The following is a 24,778-nucleotide window of genomic DNA, read 5'->3' as shown; positions in this document are numbered from 1 at the left end:
TGTCTAGGTCCCACATCGGGGGGGCCACCGCCCTCTGCACCCCAAGCACACCTGCCGTCATCTGGGCGGGACCTCCCTCTGCAGAGGCTCCAGGGGCTCGGGAGTGTTGTTGGGGACCCTTCCTGCCTGGGGCTCCGGGGTCTGGCACCCACGGCTGGCTGGGGGCTGACCAGTGGTTTGGAGCCAGCTACGGGCAGCAGCTTGGCTATGCCAGGTCAGACCCTGGCCATCTTGGCACCTGGGGAACGGTGCGGTGAAAGGTGCCATCCTAGGCTGTGGACGTGGGCCCAAGAGGGTCCCCACCCCCCGTCACCTCATACGTGAGACCCACAGGTTCAGGTTTTCGGAGGGATTCTTGGTCACTGGAGTCTCATCAGGGCGAAAGCCTGACGGAGGGCCTCCCGGCCAAGGGCACCTTCGAGGGGCCTCGGTAAGCCTTGTTGGAGGTGTGCCGTCTCTCCGTGCGGCTCCAGCCAGTTCTAGCATGGCCCACCTGGTCCTGGGGCGAGGCCCCTGGCTGAGCCCTGGGTCTCTGGCTGGCCAGACCGGGCTGGCTCTGGCTCCTCTGGAGTGTCCCGCCCGAGGCTGAGGGGCTCCGGACGAGGCGGGGACCCAGCTCCTGATGCCCGAGTAGGAGCCTGCCCTGGGAGGGGCACACAGAGAGTGCACGCTGTCCCCGTGCTGGTCCCCGATCTCGAGCCAGCGGTGGGGGCAGGCTGGGTCCACACGGCCGGAGCGCTCGCAGCGGAACGGAAGCCGGTGGTGTTCTTTAGCGACTTTTGAGGCAGGTGGACAGAGGGGACCGCACCGAGCTGAGGCCGTGGGCCAAGCTGGAGGGTTTGGGGCTGGCTGGCCCACTTGGGTGGGGGCCCCAGGCTAGCCGTCCCCGGTGTGTCATCGGGGCCTCTAGGAGGCGAGGATTAAGGATGATGACCCCCGGGCCCCGCCCTCGGCACCTTGTCCTGGCTCGTTCAGCCCGCAGCACGTCTCCATGGGGCCCCAGTGCCTGCCGGTGGTCCGTCCAGGAAGCAGGGTACAGAGATGTCTGGCGAAGGCCCGGGGTCGAGTGGCCGTGCGGGAGCATTCGGAGCCCGGCAGTCCGGAGGGCGTTTGGGCCAGGCTGCCGTGGACCACGGGCCGTGCCTGCGGGCCTGTGGCGTCTGGGGGCCCCCGGGACCGAGGGTGTCCCTTTAGGTCTTGGTCACGGGTCCACGGGTACCCGCCTGGTCCTGCTGGGGTGGGCCCAAAGCTCTCAGCGCAGACGCGGGGGGCCGGGGTCGGAGAGGGCCCCGCCCGCCGCCCCGTGAGGCGCTTCGGCGGCCGGCGGGACAGCACACACACCCGCTCACTGTCGGTTAGCTTGTACCCGGCCGTGTGACCGTGCTCGTTCTGACTTGTCCATCTCTTCTGTGTGTACGTGTGTGTCCTGGCTGCCTCCACCTTTAGCGTTTCGTTCGGAAATGACACTAGGTACAGCTCACTTTTCTCTTCCGCGCTGGCCTGGTCCGTCCCTCTTCCGCTTTTCAGTCCCCTTTCTCCTGCGACGTCTCCCCTGCGCTCTCTGCCAGTTCTCCGGTCACCCCGCTGTCCTCACGTCTCTTCCCCTGGGTCTTTGTCCTCGGTGACGCGTGTGTGACAGCGGCCCTGCCCCGTCCCACTGCTTCGCCCCGCGCCCCTGAGCGTGTCACGGGGAGCCCGTCCGCGCCCCGGCGTGGCCTTGCTCCTCCTGGCCGCCCTCCGCGCCCCTGGGCCGGGCCGGCTCCTCGTGGGGCGGGGGGGGGGGGGGGGGGGCGGGCCCGGTGGGGCCAGGGCGTGAGCCGCTGCCCGCGGTCTGTGTCTTTGAGGATGCTTGGATGGAAACGGGGCAAGGCTGGGGGCTGAGTGGCCACACTGTGGACTGAGGCAAATTTACCACCTCAGATAGGATCCTCGAATGCCCACCCGGCCTCGGACAAGAGTTTAGGAGCTCTGCCGGGTGGGTGAAAACAGGAGCTATCCTATAATAGGAAACCCTGCCCCGGAGCGGAGGCCGCTGAGGAGTGTGATGTCCCGCCTCCCAGGGGCGGCTTAGGCTGCCCTCAGAGGGGCCACGGGCCTCCGGCTCTGCTCACAATCTTTCTGGGTTCGAGGCAGGGACAGGGAGCAGGGCCCACCACCTGCTCTGTGCTAAATCGAGAGGAGCCTGGCCGCGGGGGGCAGGGGCGAGGCCATCTGCCCCGGGCCACCCCGCTTCCACTCCAAGTGTCCTCCCCCAAGGGAGGAGATGGGCCACACAAGGTTTTGGCAAACCTGGGCAGGTCGGGACCTCCTTACTCAGACGGGGCAGGAAGGGGCGGCCCCCTTCTGCCCTCTCCGCATCTCTCACCCCTGTCTGCCCCCACCTCCCCTCCTCTCCCTCCCTCTTTCCCTTTGTTGCTGTGTCCCAGCCTGCTTGCCTCCTGCCCTCCCTTCCCTCCCCCTCTGCCCCCGCCTCAGCGTCTGCGCTGCGGCTGCCCCGTCCGTCCGTCCATCTGTCCGTCCGCAGGGGAGTCCCCCGCCCAGCCCGGTCCCCAGTAAGGAGGAACCTACTGTTCCCCTCGGCCCGCCGCCCGGGCTTCCTGACCGGTGGCCCATAGGTCTCTCTGTCTGTGTCTGTCCATCTGCATGTCCCCAGCCCACAAGCGCGGCCCGTGTGCTGCCACATTTGACCTTGTCTCTGCTTCCTTCCAGGACCTTTTACCAGTTTGAGGCCGCGTGGGACAGCTCCATGCACAACTCTCTGCTGCTGAACCGGGTCACCCCGTACCGAGAGAAAATCTACATGACCCTCTCGGCTTACATTGAGGTGAGAAATCTGTGCCAAGGGTGCACCCCCAAATCGCTGCCCCCCCAAGTCTGAGATGCTTGCCAAGGGGCAGTGGGGGCCCTGGGTAGCCCCGGACAGAGGACTTGTCAAGTTCTTATTCAGTCCACGTACTTCTAATGGCGCCGTTCCCCCTCCCAGCACCATGTCCAGTGTGGCTTTGACCTCGGGGTTGCGGGAGGCCTGCGTCCATGTTCCGGGCAGCCTGAACCAAGAGCCTGCCCAAGCCCGTCCCCAGGGTCTTGCGCTGTGCCTTCCCTGCCAAGCACAGCGGGTGGCCCGGAGCATGGGCGTTGCCAGCTGGGTGCAACAGCGGGGACCTGGCAGCCCGGAGGGTGGCAGCTGGTGGCACGGTGGCACTCCACCTCCCCTCCCAGCCCAATTGCTCCGGCTGTGGGAAGGGAGCGTCCCGACTGCCTCTCGGGGTGGCGGTTTGCTGGGGAAGCCCTGGCTGGGCCCTGCCGCCGTGAGTCCCGGCCCACAGCGGCCTTGTCGGCACCTGCCGTGGAGCTGCAGGAAAACAAGAGAAGCAGCGGTGTGAGAAACAGCGTGTCAGGGCCCCGGGAAGTCATCTAGAGTTAAAATGTGGGTGGGAAGCCAGGATCTGGTTTGATCTTCACAGGTGTTTTGGGGAGCGTGTTGCCCCATCCCGTGGCAAGGTGGCGGGGGCCTGACAGGGTGAGGCCTGTGTCTGGGACCTTCGGGGTCCCCGGCACCAACGCCAGCCCTCTGCGGCCCAGGGAGGCGGGGCCCTGGCTCTCTCCCGGAAGTCTCCTGGGGGGGGAGGGGTGCAGGGAGCTCGCACCTGGGTGGGGGGCCAGGGCAGAGACCCAGGAAGGTCTGGGGCTGTCGGTCAGTGGCTTGTGCGCCCCGGGAGGTTAGAAGGGGGCCTGGGGCCCGGGTGCCGCGGGGTGCTCCTGCGCCTGAGCCCCCCTGCCCCCCACTGCAGATGGAGAACTGCACCCAGCCAGCCGTCATCACCAAGGACTTCTGCATGGTCTTCTACTCTCGGGATGCCAAGCTGCCCGCCTCATGCTCCATCCGCAACCTGTTTGGCAGCGGGAGCCTGCGGGCCTCGGAGAGGTGAGCCTGCCCTCGGGGGGCGGCCCGGGGGTCTGCTGTCCGGCACTCTGGTCCCGGTGAGGACAGACCGGACTCTGCACAGGGAGCGGCTGGCGTGTCTGGCAGAGGCTCGAGTGACACGCCGGCTTCAGGGGGGCCCAGACCAGAAGGCAGACTGGCCACTGTCCCAGCCAGTCTCCTGCATTCAGAGCCTTTCACCTGCCCCTGATGTTGGGGTCAGTGGAGGCCATGGGACACAGATGGCACATTGAGGGGCGTGAGAGAGCCCGAGTCTGCCCACAGGCATGCAGGAGAAGGCCTGGGGGGTTGGCCCTTCGGCCCTCCTGTGGGTGGTCCTGGGCCTGCTTCCCCGGAGGACCTCAGGGCCGTGCCATCAGGCCTGGGGCTGCGACTGGAGAGAGGGCATTCTGGACACGGCCTCTTGCCATTGGAGGCTGGCAGTGCCCGAGGGAGGAGAGTGTCAGGCCCAGGCCCAGCCGTCCCTTCTTGCTCTCTGACCTGTCCCTGCATTCCTGGGGCGGGGAGGGGTGGTGAACGAGAGTGTCACGGCAGTGAGGAGAGACCAGCAGGCCACCTGTGCTCACCTTCGGTGAGGCTCCCCACACCGTCTCGTGGACCCCAGTGTGCGGGACACCTGGCTACAGCCAGGAGGACAGAGTCTGGGGCTCAGGACTTAGTGGCCTTGGGCTGGCTGTAACCCGGCCACGCAGGGTCACCTAGTGAGCACGGGATACCGCCTGCGAGCCTGGCTCCCCCCTGTGCAAAGGTTCGTGGCGCGCACTTGGCGAAATCGTGGTCCCTGGCGAGAGGGGGCCCGGAGGGGTCTGGGAAGGGGACCGCCCACACGTGGCTGCAGCTCAGGGCCCCCGCGGCCCCGCGCAGGGCCACCTGGCATGGGCTGTCAGCAGGACCGGTGCCAGCTTCGCATTTGTTCGGCCCTGGCCATGCCCGGTGCCCACCCGCCTCCCCTCTCCCCGCAGCAACCGCGTGACAGGCGTGTACGAGCTCAGCCTGTGCCATGTGGCCGATGCCGGCAGCCCAGGTAGGCGCCTGGGGGGGGGGGCACTTGGTTAGGAGCCAGGGTTCCCCGGGGTCCATCAGCTAAGCTGCCGTTTTGGGGGGCCCTCACTTTCGAGACTCACGTGCTCACCTTTGCACTTCGGGAGTTGTTCTGAGAGGCCGGAGGACCGTGAGGGGAGAGGCAGCGCGGGGGGCGAGCCCAGCGGCCGCCGTGCCGGATGACTTCCTGTGGCTGAGGCTTGCCCGGGGGGGCCGGCCTCCCTCCGTGGACAAGTCCCCACGGGGGGCCCAAGGCCTGGCGCCAGGGCGCGGATGTGGCCAGACCGGCGCCCCCTTTCCAGGGATGCAGCGGCGGCGGAGGCGCGTGCTCGATACGTCTGTGGCCTACGTCCGCGGCGAGGAGAACCTGGCGGGCTGGAGGCCCCGGAGCGACAGCCTCATCCTGGACCACCAGTGGGAGCTGGAGAAGCTGAGTCTCCTGCAGGAGGTGCGCCTGTGCTCATCGGGCGCGGACTGCGGGCCGCAGGGCGCACGGGCGGCGGGGGGGGGGGGGCTCGAGTGTCCATCAGTTCCACCCCCCGCCGACCCCGGGGCAGCCGCACACCTGCGGGGGGAGGGCAGCTCGCTGGCTGCTTCGAAGGGCGGCTGCGGGGCTGGGGCTCAAGGCCGAGTGCCGGCAGCGCCCCAGGGAAACGGCGGGCGCTCGTGGGTCCGGGCGCCCCCGGGGCTGAGCTGCGCTCCGGCTCTCGTGCAGGTGGAGAAGACCAGGCACTACCTGCTGCTGCGGGAGAAGCTGGAGACCACGCAGCGGCCCGGCCCCGAGGCGCCGTCCCCCGCCTCCAGCGAGGACTCCGGCTCCCACGGCCCGTCCGGCCCCTCGTCCCCACTCTCGGCCGAGGGCCGGCCGTCCCCCCTGGAGGCTCCCAACGAGAGACAGCGGGAGCTGGCCGTCAAGGTGGCTCAGGCAGCGCTGCCGTGACCCCGGCCCCTCTGGGGGTGACTCAGCCCTGTCCCGTCAGAGCAGGAGCGGGGAGAACGAGGGGTCCCGGGAGTCCCCTCGCCTACCCCTCACCCACCCACACTGGAATTTGTCAGCCTTTTACAGCTTCCTCCCCCAAGCAGTGACCTGCTTCCTTGAATACCTATGCTGACGGGGAGCTTACCCCCTCTGCCCGGAGCTGGCTCTTTCTGCCGCTTGACGGGCCGCGGGGAAGGCCTCTTAGACTGTGGGCAGCGCTGCCCACCCCCCGTCTTTGCCCTCGGCCCCCAGCCTGCTCTGAGAGGCTTCCCCGGCTCAGCCGTCACCTCGGAGGGTGGAGGTGCCTGGGCCCCCGGACAGTCACCCACGTCAGGGGCCGTGCCTGGGGCGGAGCTGGGTCCGGGGGCCTCCTGACTCCGGGCATTTGTTCCTCTAACAGTGCTTACGCCTCCTCACGCACACGTTCAACCGAGAGTACACCCACAGCCACGTGTGCGTCAGCGCCAGCGAGAGCAAGGTGGGCAGAGAGGGGCCACCCCCAGGTCATCACGGGGCTGTTGTCACCAAGAAGAACTCACAGTCGTATCCAGAGAAGGAAATAAGGGTTTTCTTAGAAACATACTGTCATTGCCAAGGGCCCCGTCTCCCTGTGCCTGGGGTCTGTGGAGCACAGGGGCCTCCCGGCCTGGCCCTCACCCAGCTGCCTCTGTCCTGGGCTGGTCAGGCCCCGTCCCTGTGGCCATCCTTCCCCTACCAGGGGACGGATCCCGGTCCCCAGAGCTAGTGTGGTCCCAGTGCTGCCCCACCCCCCTTGATTCGGGACCTGCCGTGCGCAGCCTCTGCTCAGTCTGCGGCCCATCGCTGGTCGTCACCTTTGACGTGTGTAGGGGCGTGTAGGGGCTAGGGGCCGGTCGAGGGGGGCTGGGTAGAGGGTCCGGCCTGCAGTTGGAATGGGGGTGCCCCAGATGGAGGTAAAAGGTGAGCAGAGGCATAGGAATTAGCCACTGCAGGGGTGTCCCCACTCTGCAAGCCCCCCGCCAAAGGCCCACTGTCCTCCACAGCTCTCCGAGATGTCTGTCACCCTGCTTCGGGACCCATCCATGTCCCCTCTGGGGGCAGCCACGCTCACACCCTCCTCCACCTGCCCCTCTCTGGTGGAGGGGCGGTACGGAGCAGCCGATCCGAGGTGAGTGAGCTCCGGGCTCCGGGAGCAGCTTCCAGTGCCGAGAACCGACCGATGACCTCGGCCGTGACTCAGGCACACAGCGCAGGGAACATGGCATGCGCGTGGCCGGGCACGAGGGACGGCTGCAGGCATCTAGGGCAGGGCCAGCTGGAAGGGATCTGCCCCGCGCCCTGCCCTGGCTGGCGCGGCCCCCACCCATCTCCGGTTGTGTTACTTTCCCGAGGCCGGTTTCTGCTGAAGGGTAGATTTAAAATGCACCGGGGACGAAAACCGGGAACGGGTCAAACCGGCACAAAAGCCAAACCCTTTTCGGGGGCAAGTGCTCGAACAATAGTCAGTAGGAAAGCCGGCAACACAGTAGCCTGGCCTGCCGGCTACTGATGGCTGGTGTCTGCTCAGCTTTACCGGCACCTCTTACGCCCGGTCCCTTAGACTTTAAATCCCTCAAGGCATCCACGTTTTCTTCTTAAAATAAAAAGGCATCCAGCCCTCCGGGCCTCATCTGAGACGGGCCTGTGCTCAGCTGGGGAGCTGAAGAGACAGGGGGCTGCTTTCGCAGGGGCGGGGAGCGGGAAGTGTCAGGAGAAGGGCGGTGGGTCTTGCGGCCACGCCGGACCCTCCCCGAGCTCCAGCTGTGGCTGCGGCCGGGCCGACCCTGGGAGGTGCCCATGGGGCCGGCTGGGTGTGGGGGGAAGCCCGGTCCCACGTGGCTCCCCGGCCCAGCGGGGACTCTCCCTGCAGGGGTGCAGAGGCTTCGCTTTGCTTCCCCAGGACCCCGCAGCCCTGCTCCCGGCCGGCCAGCCCAGAACCTGAGTCTTTGCCCGAGGCAGATTCGAAGAAGCTTCCATCCCCTGCTCAGGCCGTGGAGGCGGACAAAGAGCCCCCGCGCCTGCTGGTTCCTGACATCCAAGAGATCCGGGTCAGGTGTGTGGGGGGTGCCCTGCCCCAAACCGGGGCTCTTCTAAAACCACCCGGCCAGCTCTGTCCCTGACCCAGGCCCGGGGACAGCGCCACACTAGGGAGGCAGGCAGGCAGGCCACCCCTGACCTGGGGCAGGAGCAGAGAAGGAGCAGACAGCAAAAGGGCAGGAGGGGGCCGGGGACCTCGCGGGCACCTCTGCAGAAAGACGGTTTAATGCCTCTGCGCGCTATCAGTTTGGCCTCTGTGCCAGATGCCTGCCTGGCCCTTGTGGCCCAAGAACGCCACCCTCCGCAGGTTGTGGTCACGAAACCCCACGTGACAGCGAAGGCGGTTGCAGCTTTTTTTTTTTTAAAGTTTCTCCTTCTCACAGCTGGAGAAACTGAGGCCCAGAGATAGGTTGGCGGTTCTGGTCTCCGATCTCCCAGGTTGGGGCTCTACCGGGTGCCCCATGGCCCCTGAGCCCCGGCCGGTACCGCCACGGGCCTGGTGGAGGGTGGTGGGCCCCACCGTGAGACCCCCACTGACCGCCAGGAGCACATGAGCCAGCGGGCGTCCCTCCTGCAGCCCCATCGTCTCCAAGAAGGGCTACCTGCACTTCTTGGAGCCACACACGGCCGGCTGGGCCAAGCGCTTCGTGGTGGTACGGCGGCCGTATGCCTACATGTACAACAGTGACAAGGACTCTGTGGAGAGGTTCGTGCTCAACCTGTCCACCGCCCAGGTGGAGTACAGCGAGGACCAGCAGGCCATGCTCAAGGTACAGCCTTGGAAACGGGATGGGCGGGTCCCGGGCTGGCCAAGGCCCGGCGAACCCCCGGCAGGGCCGCGGGAGGTGGGAGCCGGACCCCGGGCCCCGTCCCCCGTAGGCCCGTTTCCTACTCGCTGCCAGGCCGAGGTCCCCACGTCCCGTCTCTCACAGAGTCCCCCCTCGGCCCTCCCACGGGGCACCTAGTCCTGGTGACGGCCAGCCATGGCTGTGGTCCACAGATGGGGCGAGCACTGACCCATTCCCCAGGGACACCCTGGGCCGGGGGCTCTGAGCCCCACGGGGCCGGCCATGTCGTGGGCCTGGGAACACGGCCTTCCTGTCCCCTGGCTCTGCCCTGCCCCTCTCCGAGCCAGCAGTGACCCTGGCTTTGCCAGACTCCTACAGCACCCACTGGCCGATTTCTGATGCCCTGTGGTGGGGGGTGGGCACGAACTCGGCGTGCCGCCCACACCTGCCCCACCCAGGGCTCAGGCTCAGCAGGAGAGGCCGGCACGGCAGCAGAGTCAGAATCGCAGGGGAAGGAACCTCGGCCCGGGAGGGGTAGACGCATCCCAGGGGACCACGCAGAGCAGGCCACAAGGGAGCCCTGGGGCAGGAGAAGACACAGGGTGTCCCCAACCGCAGAGCCTTCCGCGAGGGGGCCGCCCCCGTGTGGGTCAGACCGGGCCGTGTGCACTGTGGTTGTCCCCTGCAGGTTCTTTCCTGCTCCCTCACCCCTGGGATGTCCCGGTGGCGCCCCTCCCCTGCCCCCACCCGTGCCCCACGGTGACCGCCGCGTGCCAACCTGGCGGAGGCCTCGCGCCGCGTCTCACGGCAGCCCTGCCTTTGCAGACACCCAACACGTTTGCCGTGTGCACGGAGCACCGCGGCATCCTGCTGCAGGCCAACAGCGACAAGGACATGCATGACTGGCTGTACGCATTCAACCCCCTCCTGGCCGGGACCATACGGTACGCGGCTCCCCCTGCAGGTGGTGGGAGGGCACCGCCCCCGGGCACGTTCTTGAGGACGTTAATGCCTAGTTTGTGTCATTGCTGCTGGTAAAGCATATGAGCCCCTGAGATGTTCAAAATGTACTTGCTTCCGGGGGCAGGCCCTCACGCGGTTGCAAACACAACTCACGGTCAGGCCTGGGCACAGCGAGCCCTGGCGATGGGACCCCCGCCCCTCCTGCACCGCTGACTTGCAGAAGGCAGGTGGGCGACTCCTGAGCCCGGGTCTCCGGGTGAGCAGGGAAGCAGAGGGGGCGTCCGCCGCCGAGAGGCCAGCATCCCGACCCCTGCTTGTCTCCACCTCCCTCAGGTCCAAGCTGTCCAGACGGCGGTCTGCCCAGATGAGGGTCTGAGCCGGAGCCCCCCGCGCCTCCACGACAGCCAGCAGGCCAGCCCCGCCCCCAGTCCTCGTCACCATCCGTCATGTCACGCGCGCCCAGCCTGCCCCCACCAGCCAGCCAGCCAGCCGGTCCCCTGTTGGGGACGCTGCGCGGGGCCCCACAGAGCGCCACCTCTGGCCCGGGCGCCTGCACCGCAAGACCTATCCTGCCCCGAGCAGAGGCCACGTTCTGTCTTCTTTCGGAGCGGGCCCCGGGTGGGAGCGGCTGGGAGGTGCCAGAGGCCGGAGGGCACAAGTCAGGGGCGTCGCCGCCATTCTGATATTTTTTTAAGCATAGACAGACTTATAATTAATATACATTAGTTAGTGACACCGAAACAGGCCACTCAGAAATTAACTATAAGACTGTGTTCTATTTATAAGTATTTATTTCTAATGCCTTCACATAGACCCGTAGGATTCGGATGGACCCCGTCCCCTGCTTGTTCCCTCTCTCATCCCCAAGCCTCGTAGGGAAGACCACGGTGAAGAGGCGTCTGCGCAGGCCGGGGCACCACCTGGTTGGCACCACGGGGGCACGTCCACCCAGGCCCGAGCTCAGGCTCGTGGGGGAGGCCTTCCACCCGGGGTGCGTGTGTGTGTGTGTGTGTGTGTGTGTGTGAGCATCAGGGGACCCGGCGCCCGAGGTCCAGGCCGCGAGGGGGGTGGTGTGCACCCTCCCAGCCGGAGGTAGAATCCGCATCTCACCCGGACAGCAGCCGCCGAGACGCGACCCCGCGGGCAGTGCCGGCAGCTTCTCCCCGGGAGCGTGCGGGCACGACGGGGGACCAGGCAGATGGGCCCCTGGGCGGTGGGGCTCTCCCGGCAGGGACGGCAGGGGTGGTGTGTCCAGGCCGGCAGGGTGCAGGTGGCGGGGGGAGAGATGGTCCGGGCGGTGGGGGGCTGGGGGTGCAGCTTCTCAAGCTCCAGGTGGTTCCCGGGAAGAAGGTGTGTGGCTTCCCCCCTTTGCCCCGAAAGAGGAGTGTCTGTGAGTCCCAGTGAGAAGATTCCACGGGGTCAGGGGAGGGCAGCCGGCAATGGGGCCCCCGTCATCAAGGAGGCTCCCCTCTCCTGCACCTGAGGGCGCTGCCCGTGTGTTGCTGCAGTGTCCGATCCGTGCCCCCAGGGACTGCACGCCCCAGGCCCGGCCGCCGGGGCAAGAGCCTGCCCCGGGCTGGGAGTCTGGTCGGGCACCACACCCAGGCCACAAACACATCAGAGAAACCCCGGGGTCTGGGGGGGTCTTCGGTGACCTGTTCCCTTGCCCGCAGCCACACGTGGCCTCTTTCTAACTCCAGTCAAAACAGCAACCGATCCAGAAACCCCTGTCCCGCCACGAGCAGGTTCCGCTCGGAACCTGGGCGTCCATGCCGTTCTCTGGTGCCTTCCACTGCCTTCGCCAGACCCTGCAGGGCACCCCAGTGACACCCCCTTTCCCACTTGGTTCAGATCACCTTGTCGCACCCCGGCCAGTGGTCTGGGGCCCCCTCAGCCTGGCTGTCCCCAAGCGGCACTGACGAGGCCTGTGGATATTGTACGGGTTCCGCGCCCTGAGGCCCGAGGTGTGCGCGGCCTCTTTCCTCTAGGGGTGCGTGGGCGTGGCTCCCACACCAAGCGACCAGGTTTCGGTTGGAGGCTTCCCTTTGGGAAAGTTATCCCCCCCATAACTTGAGCTTCGCCCCGGACGTGGGACCAGGCGGACGGGCTCCCCGCTCTGAGCGCCGTCGGCAGCCGCGTCTGGTTCCGCCGGCCGCGCCGGGCCGCTTGGAGGCTGTGAGCGCGCCTTTCCCGTAGCTGGTCTGGGCAGTGCGTCAGCGGTCACTTCCACCCGCTGCTCCCCTCGTCCCGGTGCTCGGAAGTCACCACTGATGGCATCGCTCCATCGGCAGAAAACGCGTCCGAGGAAACCACATCTGTGGGACGCGGGGACCCAGCGGCCTTCTTTGGGGACCCCCAGAGGAGGGCTCGCATCCTGGACAGAGAGCAAACGTCCGGAGACCGGATGTTCCCGGGCCGAGACGCAGAGGGCAGGGGTATGGCACAGTCCAGAGCAAGCATTTATTCTGGCTCCTGTGATGGCCTTGAGGGCAGGGAGGGGACCAGGGAAGGAGGACGTGGTTCCTAGATGAGTTGGTTCCCGACAGCCCCCCTTCCCGCAGGGAGACTGGAGGTGCAGGGCCCGGGCCGCAGGCCACCCAGGTCAGCCAGCCTGGAGCCGCGGCCTGGGAAGGCTCTGAGGCCCCCGCACCCGGGGCGCAGGGGTCTGAGGCCAGCCAGCCTGCAGAGCACCTGCCTCGTGGGGCTGAGGGAAGGGGGGACGCGCCCCATACGCGGGAGCCTCCACAGCCATGGAGGTGCCCCCAGGACCGTTTGATTCTGGCCCTGGTGCCCGTGCCCGCGAGCCAGGTGTGGGCCACGTGGACTCCCCGTCCCCTGCCAGACCCTCGGAGTTGGTGGGGAGAGAGATCCGAGTGAGAACACCCGGTCCCTTGTCCGCCCTGCCAGAAGCTGCCCAACGTGTCACGTCAGAGGGGACGGCACTTAGCAAACTGGGCCAGTCTTCACATCTGTGACGAGGGAGGCTGCGGTTTCCCAGAGGAAGGTCAGGCCTGGCTGTGGCTGTGATTTCTCACCAAGTGGGGAGGGAAGAAAGATCCAGAAAGCCATCTCTCTGGGAGTTTTTCTTTTTAACACCTGATGGCACTTGCTTTGCTTTGAGGGATAGCCGTCCTCACCCAGAGAAGCTCTCTGTCTCCTCCAGGGAGAGGGGAGTCCCCCCGCTGATCCGCTGTGGTCCCAGGAAGGGGGGCGCTGGGCTCCAGGCTCCAGTGTGACCCAGCTGGTGCCCGGGGGTGTTGACATGTTCCCAAGTTCCAAGGCCTCCGTGTTCCGAGTAATCGCCCCTAAGATGCCAACGTTTCGGTCACTGGTCACACGCACGCACACACACGCCCCGGGTGGCTGCAGGGAGGCAGCCTCCCCCTCCGTCCCGGTGCCCCCTCCGCACCTGTCGGGCGGGCGTGGCGAAGCACTCGGGGAGAGTTCCTGAATGTCGCTGGTGGTTCGGGCGTCAGCGGATCGCAGTGCTGGTCCTCCGTCCGCCCCCTCCGGTGCGGGACCCCGGAAGGCACCTTCCTTTTACCCCAGGGACCGGGGAAGTGCCCCCAGGGATCAGCAGAGTCTATGGCTTCTTCCAGGCCGGTGCTTCCCGCAGCTGGCCGTCCCCCGCGTCCCCCCGTAGCTTGTACATATGTGGTTGTGTGGCACACCCTGGCCCCTGCACTGTAACCACCATCCCGACGTAACGACTCGAGTTCCCTGACGTCCTAAACCTGAGTGTTAGGCTCTAGGCTCCTGTACTGTGTGTGTGCACTTAAGAATCTGTCCAATTAAGAAATAAATGTGGCTCCTTATGCAACATCAGACCCGCGGGTGTCCACTGTGGCCTTACTTGTGTGTTGAGTCTGTTCGATGCGGCCAAGAATGGCCCCTGGGGTCAGAGGTCCAGCACTGTCCGGAGAGCACCCACTTCCCACACCGGCGAGGCAGGGGGGAAGAGAGCCTGGAGGGGTGTGAGGGGCGATGGTCACGGGGGCACCCGCCTGCTTGCCTCGGCACCCGGCCGCACCTGGCTGCGTAACCCACGTGCCCAGGCAGCCTCAAAGCTTTTCTGTACGGTCAGCTTCACCCGGTACCAAAGCCACACGACGATATTGCAAGAAAATGAAATGCAAACCAGCGTCTTTCAGCGACATAGAAAACGAGCATCTTCGGTAACGTTTTGCCAAACCGAATCTACTAACTAGAAGGATAATCCCTCGTGATCGGGCGGGGCGAACCTCGGGAATGCGGGGTTGGCTCAAAGACCGATCAGTGTGATTCACCACGTTAAACCAACCAAAATCTGGTTGAAAATCAGAAAAATCAGAAAAATTAGAAAAGTCACAGACACAGAAAAAGCGTTTGACCAAACGTAACGTCCGTTGCTACCTGAGCCTTTACGTGGACGGTCACGTCCTCAGCCTGACAAGGCACGTCTCTCAGCAGCCCACAGCTAACGCCATCCCTACGGGCAGATGGGAGTGGGAACCCTCAGGACCGGGAGCGAGACAGGACGTCCTCTGTCAGCAGCAGTTGAAAGGAAGCAGACTCGGACACAACAGGGCCCGAGCTCCCCCGACACCCCCTCGGGAGGCCGCCAGGCTCAGCAGCGTGACCACCGCTGCAGTCGCGTGCCGTGGTCCTAGAGAACGCGTTGACACCGGAGGAGTGAGCACCTGTGATCGTCGCCCGTCCCCTGGCTTTACCCCGCTGCCCCACGGCATGCAAGTTGGCCCCGAGACCGTGTGCTTTGCTCTATTTAAGTTTTATCCAAACGTTAAAATGATGGGGCGCCCGGGTGGCTCAGGCGGTTAAGCATCTCGGCTCACATGATCATATGATCTCACGGTTCCTGGGATCGAGCCCCATGTCGGGCTCTGTGCTGACAGAGCAGGGCCCGCTTGGGATTTTCTCTCTCTCTCCCTCTCTCTCTCTCTCCGTCCCTCCCGTGTGTGCTTGTGCGAGCATGCGTGTACGCGCTTTTTCTCTCTCCCCGTCTCTCAAAAACAAATACAAATAAGTAAATAAAAGTTAAACTTAGGCAAAAATAAAGATTGAACTCCCGCTGATCGCTCAGCATGAATAGCCACTGAGCATTAGCCAGGCTTGTGTTCTCGGTGATGTGCTTGCTTCCTGGGTCTGAAACCACTTTCTGTGTGTTCTGACTGGGCCAGGCCCACCCCCCGCCCCAGTTGGAGCAGGGGGTTGGAGGGTGGAAGGGGGTCTCTGCGTGATCCCTGAGGGAGCTCCGGCTTCTCCGCTCACGGACTCCAGGGCTCCACCTGTTCCCCGCTCCTCTGACAGGGCGGGACCTTAAAGGAAAGAACAGGCCCCTTGCCCCCCACACCCCTTCCTGGGGCTGGGGTCTGGGCGGTTGTCTGCCTTCCAGGGGGAGCAGCAGGCAGAGCTCCTGTGGGGTTAACCTCACCCCTGCCCCCTGGGGCCCAGGCCCCTTCCCCACCTCCAGGAAAGTTCTGGACCTCAAAATCCTCTACTGGGACAACCAGAGGAAAGGCAGCATCTGTCGCCCATGCTCTGGACCCCCCTCCTAGCTGTCAGTCTCCCCTGCGTCCACGCAAAGGGAGGCTGCCAGGGGGGCGGGGGGAGCCCTTGGACGGGAGCCACACAAACAAAAGGAGGGTCAGGGGGGCAGAGGCTGGGCCAGAGGTGAGGGCACCCCTCCCCCCCCACCCCCGCAGGAAGGCTGGTTCTCAAGGAGGCAGAGCTACTGCTGGGCCTCCTTGTGAATGTGTGCACCTGCTCCAGAGGGGGCCGCGGTCCAGAGCTGGGCCCTGCTGAGCAACCCTGCAGTGCTGCAGGTGACAGGGCCATTTGGGACACGTCCAGGACTTTAGTCACGGTCCCCCAGAAGTCAGGTGCTCTCAGGGGGTGACGTCATACCCAGCCCTTTCTCCAGTAGTCTTGCTCAGCTGAACTCCTTGGAAGGAAGTCGGTGGCCGGCCTTCTCTTGAGGGGCAGGGGGAAGCAGGATAGGGAAGGCTTGTGAGAGAGAGGGGTCAGGTGCTGCTGCAGGCCTTGGGGACCTCCAGGTGGGCACAGGGTGAGGGTAGGAGGGGCAGAGGCGTCACCCGTACCCCCAGCGGTGTCTGGACGGTGGGGCCTTTGCCTTGCGGAAAGCCCACCTGCTGTGCTCAGAGCCCATCTCCATGGCTCTGTCTGTCCATCTGCGGGGCACGGGGGTTGGGACATGGGGTAAGGGGACGAGGTGCCCATCTCCCACTGGCCCACCTGCCCCGCTGATCTCCCCGCCCCACTGCGCCCACTGCCTTGGGCCTGGTATGTCCAGGAGACCTTGACCTGGGCCTTCCCCCGAAGCTCCTCCCTCCCCAGTGCCACGCCCCTCCCAGCCTCTGTCCCCCTCCCCTCCCAGTCCTGAGGGAGGAGCTCAGGGCCAGAGGCCCCTCCCCAGCCTGGCAGACCCCTCGCCCGGCAAGCTCCCCATCCAGCGGTCTCTGCACTGCGCCAGGCCATCTCCTTCTGCCTGGAATGACCCCTCCACCAGGGGTTGGCCGCTGAATCCAGCCGCCGTCAGTGACCCAACGCAACTGCTCAATGTCTGCCCTTCCCCAAGGTCGATGGCATACTACAGTCACTGTGACGTGTTGGTGACCTCAAGCCCCTGAGACTACGACCTCCGAGCTCGTGTCTCTGAAGCCTGGCCGGTGTCCCAAAGTCCCTGGTTGCTCTGGGCTTGAGAGCCAGGCCCCACAGCCTGTCCCCAGGAGGGCCGTTCACAGGCAGTCTCTGCTTACCGAGGGGGAACGGGTCTAGTCTTCCAAGGTCATTGTGATCTTGGGTCCAGAAGGAAGCACCTGAACGTCTCAGCCAGCCAAGCTTCTTGGAAATGCATCGTTATGAGTCTGGGCTGCTAGGCAGGAAAAGCAAAGTGCATGCTGGGCCGGGCAGACTTCTGCAGGGTCAGCTTCCTGGGGAGTCCGGAGCGGCCAGGCCGGAGCGCCCACGGCTCCCTCCCTCGCTTGTGTGGGGACACCTGGCCCGGCACGCAGCTGCCTTCGCAGGGGGACCTGGGGCCAGGGGACCCACAGTGCAGGCAGAGCCAGGGCCCCTCACCCAGGTGGGACACAGCACAGGGGCAGGGAGCTGCCAGGCCGTGCCCACGGAGCCAAGGGCCCGGGCCGTGAGTCACGGAGCTCCGACGGAGGCTTTGAAGCTGCGTCCAGCACCCGCGGCTGGCCGAGTGGGGGCAGGGGGCCAGGCGTGCCTCAGGCCCCAGGGAGGACGCCTGACCTATGGGCGTCCGCTGTGGTTCTGCTCCCGGGCCGGCAGGTGGGGGGGGGGGGGGGCGGGGGTGAGGAGGTGAGGGCACAGGTGTGGCGTTCGCAGGGACAGCCCGCCCAGGCGGACTCTCCCACAGCGGCCCCGTCCTCGGGGCTCGGGGCTCAGGGCGCGCCAGCCCTGACACGTCAGCTCGGGTCCCCCGCTCGGCCTGCTCCTCTAGGGGCCCCCAGGCCGATGGCCGGTCTGAACGTGTCCCTCTCCTTCTTCTTCGCCACCTTCGTCCTCTGCCAGGCGGCCAGGAGGGCGTGCAAGGCCCTGCTCCCGGCGGGCGCCTACGCCAGCTTCGCCCGGGAGGCGGTGGGCGCGGCCCAGCTGGGGGCCTGCTGTCTGGAGATGCGGATGTTGGCGGAGCTCGGCCCCTGGGCGGGGGGCTTCGGCCCCGACCTGCTGCTCACCCTGCTCACCCTGCTCTTCCTGGTTCACGGGGCGACCTGCGACGGTGCCGCGGCCAACCCCACCGTGTCCCTGCAGGACTTCCTCCTGGCCGAGGCCTCCGGGCCCCGCACGCTGCTGAAGCTGGCGGCCCAGGGGCTGGGTGTGCGGGCGGCCTGTGCCCTGACCCGGCTGTACTGGGCCTGGGAGCTCTGTGACCTGCACGTCCTCCAGAACCTCCTGGACCCGCACTGCAGCTCCCCCCTGCGCACGCCCGTGTCCCACGGCGCGCTCGTGGAAGGCGCCGGCGCCTTCCTCTTGCACCTGACCCTCCTCCGCCTCCGGAACAGCCTGCCCGCCTACCGGGTGCCGGCCGTGGCCCTGCTGGCCACCGTCATGACCCACACAGGTGAGACGGGGCTGCCTCTCCCCTGGGCCACGTCAGAGCCTCTGCACCCGCGTGGCCACCGCGCCCACCCGCACCTGCGGACACCCGGGGGCGAGGCCGCCGGCCAAGGGGGGCCGCCGGCCCACGGAAGCTGACGACCGCCCTTTCCCGGGAACCCAGTGGTGGCACGGCAGCCGGCTGGACAGGACCCGGTGCGGCAGGGTGGACCTGGGCCCCCGTCGGGGCTGTCGTTCTGGCTGGATCTTCCACATCCCAGCCGCTCCTGGCCATCTCAGGAGGCCGGCTCCCGGGACAGGTCGGGGCGAGGGGAGGGGCAGCCAGTGCGGTTTCTTCAGGGCCCAGGCCAGGCCCCGCTCTGGAAGCCCCTGCGCGTCCTCTGCCGCCCCGTCCAAGAGCACCAGGTCCCACCGTGTCTGCCCCCGCCCCCTCCCCCTCCCCACTCGGCCCCAGATGTCTCCAGGGAGGGCAGCGCCTCCCCCCTCCCATCCTCGCCCGCGCCTCGGGCCCCGGGCCTCCTGACCAAGCTCCCTGGCACCGCCCCCCTCTCCCGGCCCCCACGCAGCCACCCTTCCCACCAGTGGTGCAAGCAGAGAGCTGAGGTCAGCTGTGGGATGTCCGGACTGCTGACCTCACAGGGCCGCTGTCCCGGGCAGGGGAACAGAGCTGTGGGGGTGGGGTGCAGGTCATGTGGCCGGCGGCTCACTCCTGCTCAGGGCGCTAGGGCTACACCTGGAAGGGCCTGAGGGCCCAGCTCCCCCAAGTCTGCTTTCGGGGGCGGGCAGGGCCCGGTAGGGACAGAACCAGAGGGCTGACTTTCTGAGACGCCATCCAGGGTCTGGTACAGAACAGACGTCACGTGCCCGGGAAGGCGCCGCCAGAGCCCGCGCACAGGCGGGGAAACTGAGGCACGGGTGAGCAGAGACTTGCCAGGAGCAGGGCTGTGCGTCCGGACTGCCTGGGGTCCCGCCCGGGGGAGATGCCGGGAGCTCCTGTGGCGGCCCTGCCGCCACCCAGGGCGCCTCCCGGAGATCCTGGTCTGCAGAGTGCTTCCCACTCTGGTCTGCCCGGACGAGGCCGGTGCTCTTTGGCAGCGGTGGACGTGGCCGGGGTTGAAGGGCGCTGGCTTTTTCCCCAGCCCCTCCTCATCTGCCCTGCCCCTTCCCCTTTCTCTGGTTTCTTCACTGGGCTCAACCCTTCTCCACCATCTGTCTCTGTCTCTGCCTGTCTCCCTGTCTCACCGTCTCTGTCTCTCTCTCCATCTCTCTGTCTCTGTCTCCCTTTCTCTCAAGGACAAGTGCCCCCAGGTGGACAGAGGAGAAGAGAGCTGGGGGAGATGAGCGGTGGGTCGGGTGGGGGAGGTCTTGTCCCAGCTGCTCCCTGATCCGGGGACCTTTGGCTTTGGCCGAGTAGCCCTCCTGCCCACGTCCCCATCAGTACAGGGGGGCGGGGATAGGCTGAGCCCCAGCCTGTGTGCCGGGAACCACGGTGGGGATTTCCGGGGTGGCTCCTCTCCTGGCCGGAGAGGCGGCCGCAGGCAGGGCCCCACGGGGACGGTCTGTGCCTCCTCCCACAGCTGGGCCCTTCACGTCCGCCTTCTTCAACCCGGCCCTGGCCACCTGGGCCACCTTCCACTGCTCGGGCCACACCCTGCTGGAGTACATGCAGGTGTACTGGCTGGGTCCCCTGACAGGTAAGGGCAGAGGGGTCACCTGGGAGTCTCCGTGGGCAGCAGGCAAGGCCAGGCCTGGACAGTGGCTTGGGGATTGCCACGCAAAGCATTTGTGGTGGACGTGGGTGCTGGGCGGGCAGGAGGGACGCACCCACGCCTGCAGGGCGCCCTCACGGACCCTGAGCCCGGGGTCCAGGCAGGGACCGCTTCTCCAGCACCCGGCCTTGGCCCCTCGGCCTCACCACACTCTCCACACCTTGTCCGGCGGGTAAGCGGGGTCCAGTGGAGCTCTGGAAGCTTCCTCCACTTCTCTCTGTCTACACGGTGGGTGTGTTCTCGGGGAGCACAGCCTCGGCCTCCCCGGGGCTCCCAGGCAGCTGTAGGAGCCATGAGAACTTCCATCGTTCCTATTTGCGACTTCACTTTCCACTTGACCGCGGCCTCGGGTGCATGTGGTCCGTCCGCAGAAAGCACCGGGAAGAGGAGCAGTCCCTGCCCTGCCCGCATCCCCGCCCCCCTCCAAAGGCAGCGAGGGTCTCCTTATCCCCTCCCCCTTCCCTACATGACGGGCTCGCAGAGCCACTTCTGGGTTTTCAGTTAGGGCACTAACTCTCGGCCCTCCCTGTGACTTCCTCCCCCGCCGCCTCCCGGGGGACGGGCCGTGTGCCCCTGAGAACAGTCCTCGGGCTCAAGGGGGCTTCCCTGTGTAAGTCCTTAGAAGAGTCACGTACCCTTGAAGAAAATGTGCTCTCCTGTCCCGCCGTGGCCCACTTACCTTCCCAATGACCCTAGCGGCCACGTGAGAATTTAGGATTCTCTGCTCCACGAGTTCCGGGAAGAACCTGGGAAGCAGGGGCCGGGCCCTGCCCTCAGCACACCCTGCACTTCCCAGCCCCGGCCCCACCCACACCCGTCTCCTCCTTCGCTGTCACCTCCACTCTTGCCTACACGCCCAACACAGCCATGCACAGGGATGACAGGTCACTTGGGAGGCGGCCCTGGGAAGAAAGAGGCTGTGCACGTGGCCTACGACATTTGTGCCGGCGACACCAGGCCCGGGTCCCCGGAGCCTGGCCGAGAAGTGAGCCCGGTCCCCGATGGGTCATGCACGTCTCCCAGGGGTAGGCGCAGGGGGCGGGGAGGGGAGGGAGGTGTGGGAAGGGCCAGACCAGGGTCCGGGCGCTGGCTCCCTGACGCAGGTGCGCAGGCTCCCCCAGGCCCAGGCCTGCGGGGCCCCCGTCGCACTGAGGGTCCCGGCGTGAGCACCCGGGCTGCCTCATGCTGCAGCGAGCCGACTGGGCCCTGTGGCCTGACGCCTGGTTTCTTGCAGGGATGGTCCTGGCCGTCCTGCTGTATCATGGCCGCCTTCCTCGCCTGTTCCAGAGGAACCTGTTGTACAGCCAGAAGAAAAAGTACCGAACTCCTAGAGGGAAGCCGGCCCCGGGGCCTAGAGACACCCAGACGCCTGCGGAGGGGTGCAGAAGCCGGGAGCCTGGGCGGGGTGGGGCGGGGCAGCCGCTGCCGGGCTCCCGCTGAGCCGGCACGGTCTGGGGGGAGGGCCGGGGCTCTGGCTGGACTCTGGGGCCTCCCTGAGCCGAGGGGGGACCGGACCCGCAGCCCTTTCTCCCCCCAAACCTTTCGTCAATAAACCATTCCTAAGACCTGCCCGTCTCCCTGGCCTGACAGAGGCTTCTGGAAGGGCAGGCAAGGAAGGGCGTATGCCATGGAGGCTGGTCTGCGTCACCTCCATCTTCCCACGGGGCGTCTCTTGCCTCTTTACAGAATTAGGATCAAAGGGAAGACCGAGGAGGAAAGGCAAGAGGTCCAGGGTGGGTCACGGGGTCCTGAGAAGATGCTGGGGCAGAGATTCCACAGGTGGTGCCTGGCTGCCCAGAACCCACCGCCCGGGAGGCCCGAGCAGCCTCCTCACCCTGAGACCTGCTGGCCACGTGGGGGAAGGCGGCCGGAGCCTGAGGCTGCAGGGGAGCGGGCTGGACACAGGGTCCGGGTCCCACCATCCGCCAGCATCCGACCCTCAGGGCGGCACGCCCCCGGGTCCTCGTGGCCGGGTAGAGTGAAAGGAGAGTTCCGCCCCCCCCCAATTCCCGTGGCTGCCCCTTCGCCCCTTTTTCATCCGCTCTCCACCTGGCCTGGCAGTGAGGCTGCTCCCTCTGGGCCCCAGCTCCCTCTCCCCTCCTCGGAGGGGCTGCTCCGGGAGGGGTGAGCAGGCCCAGGTCTCTGAGGCCAGCCCTGTGTGCCTTCTGGAAGGCTTGATGGGGCTACATGGAAGCTTCCAGAAGGAGGACCAGGTGCACACAGGGTTGGTGCCAGGATGGGGGGCCGTCCAGCTCCCTTTGAAGGGAGTCTTTGTGGGCCGGGGGGCCGGGGGTGATAGCAGAGGTTGTAGCCCCAGGAAGGAGGAGAGGGTCCTCGGGGGGCCCAAGGTTAGAGGCTGGCTGGCACGTCTGTCCCCATAGAACGTGGCCTCTGCACAAATACTTCCAGGACCGAAGCTTCTCGTGCTCACTTAGTAAATTTTTTTTTTTTAAGTAGGCTCCACATCCGGCAAGGAGTCCAATGCGGGGCTTGAACTCACAGCCCTGAGATCAAGACCTGAGATGAGCTCAAGAGTGGGACACTCGATCGACTGAACCACCCAGGCGCCCCACTCATGTAGTAAATGTAACCAGTGAGTTCGTACAGGAAAAGCAAACCTGTGCACATTGTAATAAGTAATGTCAGCAAATTATCAGAATTCCCTGGGGAGTTTAGGGTCTTTGTTTTGGAAAACTTCAACGTCATAAAGCAACACCCACATGCTGGGAAGCGTAACTTAAATTTAAGGAACACTGCACTTGATGGAAAGAACACAATTTTCATAACTTCCATACGAAGCTCTGATGAACTGATTACTAACGTGGGAGGCAATTTAAAAATTACTACAAAAAGTTGATGACGAGTTTAACACGAAGAATGCAAAATGGTTCCATACTGGGCCACTGTTTAATATAATCCCCCTCGTTAATCAACCTAGGAATAAAATCATACGATTATCTCCACCGACACTTAAAAGGCCTCTGAGAAAATATAACATCTGTTTCCTGTTCTAAAAGATGCTAGCGCATTAGGAAGCGGTGGGTCATTTCTTAATCATGCGTACACGCCTACGTGCGCACAGGGCGCGCCCACAACCCGACGCCCCACTCGGTGGGAACAGACCACGTCTGGCCGAGTCAGAAAGACAGTGAGGAGTCACGGCTCCCGCTAAGATACGATCGGATGAAACCGGACAGGAGGGAACAGTTAGAGGAAAACCAATTCCTATCTGCAGACAGCGTGATAGTGACACTGGAAGAAATAGGCACCACAAAACCAGTCACAAGCACGGAGAGCCTCAGGACGGTGGCGGAATGTCACATTAACAGGCACTAGGGCCGCCCGGGAGGCTCAGTCGGTTGAGCGTCTGACTTCAGCACAGGTTGTGATCTCACGGTTCTCGAGCTCGAGCCCCGCATCGGGCTCTGTGCTGACGGCTCAGAGTTTGGAGCCTGCTTCGGATTCTGTGTCTCCTCGCTCCCTGCCCCTCCCCCGCTCATGCACACTCTCTCTCTCTCTTAAAAATAAATAAACATTTAAAAAATTAAAAAAAAATAGGCATCCGACAGGCTTCACATAGCATACAATGAGAAGAAAAATATCAGTAACAGCAAAGCTATAAAGAGCTTAGAAATAAATCTAACAGGGAATGCGTAAATCCTGGTTCCAGTGAACATTTTTTTAAATTCCCGAAAGACTTGAAAACACGGAAAGTCATTCCTTGCTCTTAGAGACGATATCCCAACATCCTAAGGATGTCAGTTCCCCCCAAGTTAACACGTACATGTTGATGATACAGTAATAATAATAAAGTCATTAGCATAAAATTACATAATATAGAATCGTAAATATATAATAGTAATAAAAATAACAAGTAATAACGCCAGAGTGCTTTGAGGCTGGATGCCAGATTCCCAGATCAGTATGAAAACAGCCAGCAAGAGGGGCGCCTGGGTGGCGCAGTCGGTTAAGCGTCCGACTTCAGCCAGGTCACGATCTCGCAGTCCGGGAGTTCGAGCCCCGCGTCGGGCTCTGGGCTGATGGCTCAGAGCCTGGAGCCTGCTTCCGATTCTGTGTCTCCCTCTCTCTCTGCCCCTCTCCCGTTCATGCTCTGTCTCTCTCTGTCCCAAAAATAAATAAACGAAAAAAAAAAACAAAACAAAAAAAACCAGCCAGCAAGAAAGTCAAGCAAACGCCGCAGGAGACACGCGTGGGCGGTGGCACCGTGGCCAGGTCGCCAAACACAGCTCAAACCCTCCGCAGTCACAGCGCGTGCTCCGGGCGAGTGGACAAAGATGACCGTCCACAACCAGGCCCAAGTACAAAGGACACTCAGTATCTGACGGGCGCGGCCCCAGCGTCACTGGGGAGAAGGCAGACATCGCGGTAAGTGGTGCCCGGGCCGTGTGGGGGAGGGTTGACTCTGTGCCTCGCACCGGAGTGAACTCCCAGAAGGGACTCGAAGCCATCGGAGACCTAACTGTAAAAACGTGAAAGCGGGGGTGACGTTCTTTCTACACTTGGGAGCGGGGGAGATCTCTCTGACCGTGACGGAAAATCCAGAAGCGATAAAGAGCATCGATACCTATAACAAATAGCAAACTAGGGAGAAAGGGTTGGCAACCTTTGTCACAAAGGGTGAAGACTAATGTGCAAAGAACTCTTTAAAAAATAGTTTTAGCGGTGCCCGGGCGGCTCAGTCGGTCACGATCTCGAGGTTTGTGAGTTCGAGCCCCGTGTCGGGCCGGGACGGCTGGGAGCCTGGAGCCTGCTTGAGATTCTGTGTCTCCCTCTCTCTCTGCCCCTCCCCTGCTGGCACTCTGTCTCTGTGTCTCTCTAAAAAAATAAATGAACATTAAAAATTTTTTTTTCATTGTTTTCAAAAAACAGGGAAAAAAAGCAAACCATGAATAGAAATGGACCTCGGTGCAGAGCAACAGGCTCGCACCCTTAAGAGGACCGCAAACCATATCAGGTAACAGTGTTCCTCCCCACAGTGGTAAAAAAAAAACACAAAAAACCAAAAAAACCACAGCTTCTCTGCACAAAGCCAGGCCTCCGCGAGCTTGCAGGGCAGGCAGCTCCTGCTGAGCCACAGGAGCCCGGCCCCAAGACGGGGCCCCTGAATTCAGACAAAACC

At 64.6% G+C, this 24,778-nt stretch overlaps 2 protein-coding genes across 25 annotated transcripts in view; both read left to right on the top strand.

Annotated features, from left to right (window-relative positions):
* Nucleotides 1-13,596, top strand: part of KIF1A (kinesin family member 1A) — a 98,348-nt gene extending 84,752 nt beyond the window's left edge. For 13 of the 23 annotated variants that reach the window (XM_043578398.1, XM_043578396.1, XM_043578386.1 and 10 more), the window contains 11 exons: nucleotides 2,710-2,824; nucleotides 3,792-3,925; nucleotides 4,906-4,967; nucleotides 5,287-5,432; nucleotides 5,700-5,900; nucleotides 6,364-6,441; nucleotides 6,986-7,110; nucleotides 7,882-8,034; nucleotides 8,596-8,788; nucleotides 9,632-9,750; nucleotides 10,103-13,596. In XM_043578398.1, coding sequence (XP_043434333.1) covers nucleotides 2,710-2,824; nucleotides 3,792-3,925; nucleotides 4,906-4,967; nucleotides 5,287-5,432; nucleotides 5,700-5,900; nucleotides 6,364-6,441; nucleotides 6,986-7,110; nucleotides 7,882-8,034; nucleotides 8,596-8,788; nucleotides 9,632-9,750; nucleotides 10,103-10,145 — 1,369 coding nt within the window. In that variant the 3' untranslated portion in view covers nucleotides 10,146-13,596. Of the gene's footprint in view, nucleotides 1-1,446; nucleotides 1,471-2,709; nucleotides 2,825-3,791; nucleotides 3,926-4,905; nucleotides 4,968-5,286; nucleotides 5,433-5,699; nucleotides 5,901-6,363; nucleotides 6,442-6,985; nucleotides 7,111-7,881; nucleotides 8,035-8,595; nucleotides 8,789-9,631; nucleotides 9,751-10,102 lie in introns of all 23 variants that reach the window. The other 10 variants (XM_043578397.1, XM_043578394.1, XM_043578380.1 and 7 more) reach the window with 1 other exon arrangement.
* Nucleotides 13,597-17,138: 3,542 nt separating this feature from the next.
* On the top strand, nucleotides 17,139-21,206 carry LOC122479752 (aquaporin-12B-like). Of its 2 annotated transcripts, XM_043573463.1 has the most exons (3): nucleotides 17,143-17,873; nucleotides 19,447-19,563; nucleotides 20,873-21,206. In XM_043573463.1, the coding sequence occupies exons 1-3, from the start codon at nucleotides 17,267-17,269 to the stop codon at nucleotides 21,076-21,078; spliced, it is 930 nt and encodes a 309-aa protein (XP_043429398.1). In that variant the 5' UTR covers nucleotides 17,143-17,266; the 3' UTR covers nucleotides 21,079-21,206. The 2 variants fall into 2 exon arrangements, with proteins under 2 accessions (XP_043429399.1, XP_043429398.1); XM_043573464.1 differs by lacking the exon at nucleotides 19,447-19,563 and having other exon boundaries at nucleotides 17,139-17,873.
* The last annotated feature ends 3,572 nt before the right edge of the window (nucleotides 21,207-24,778 follow it).

The sequence above is a fragment of the Prionailurus bengalensis genome, chromosome C1, assembly GCF_016509475.1.
Source record: "Prionailurus bengalensis isolate Pbe53 chromosome C1, Fcat_Pben_1.1_paternal_pri, whole genome shotgun sequence".
NCBI lineage: Eukaryota > Metazoa > Chordata > Mammalia > Carnivora > Felidae > Prionailurus > Prionailurus bengalensis.
The sequence above is the reverse complement of the archived record's forward strand: the minus strand, read 5'-3'. Positions and strand labels throughout refer to the sequence as shown.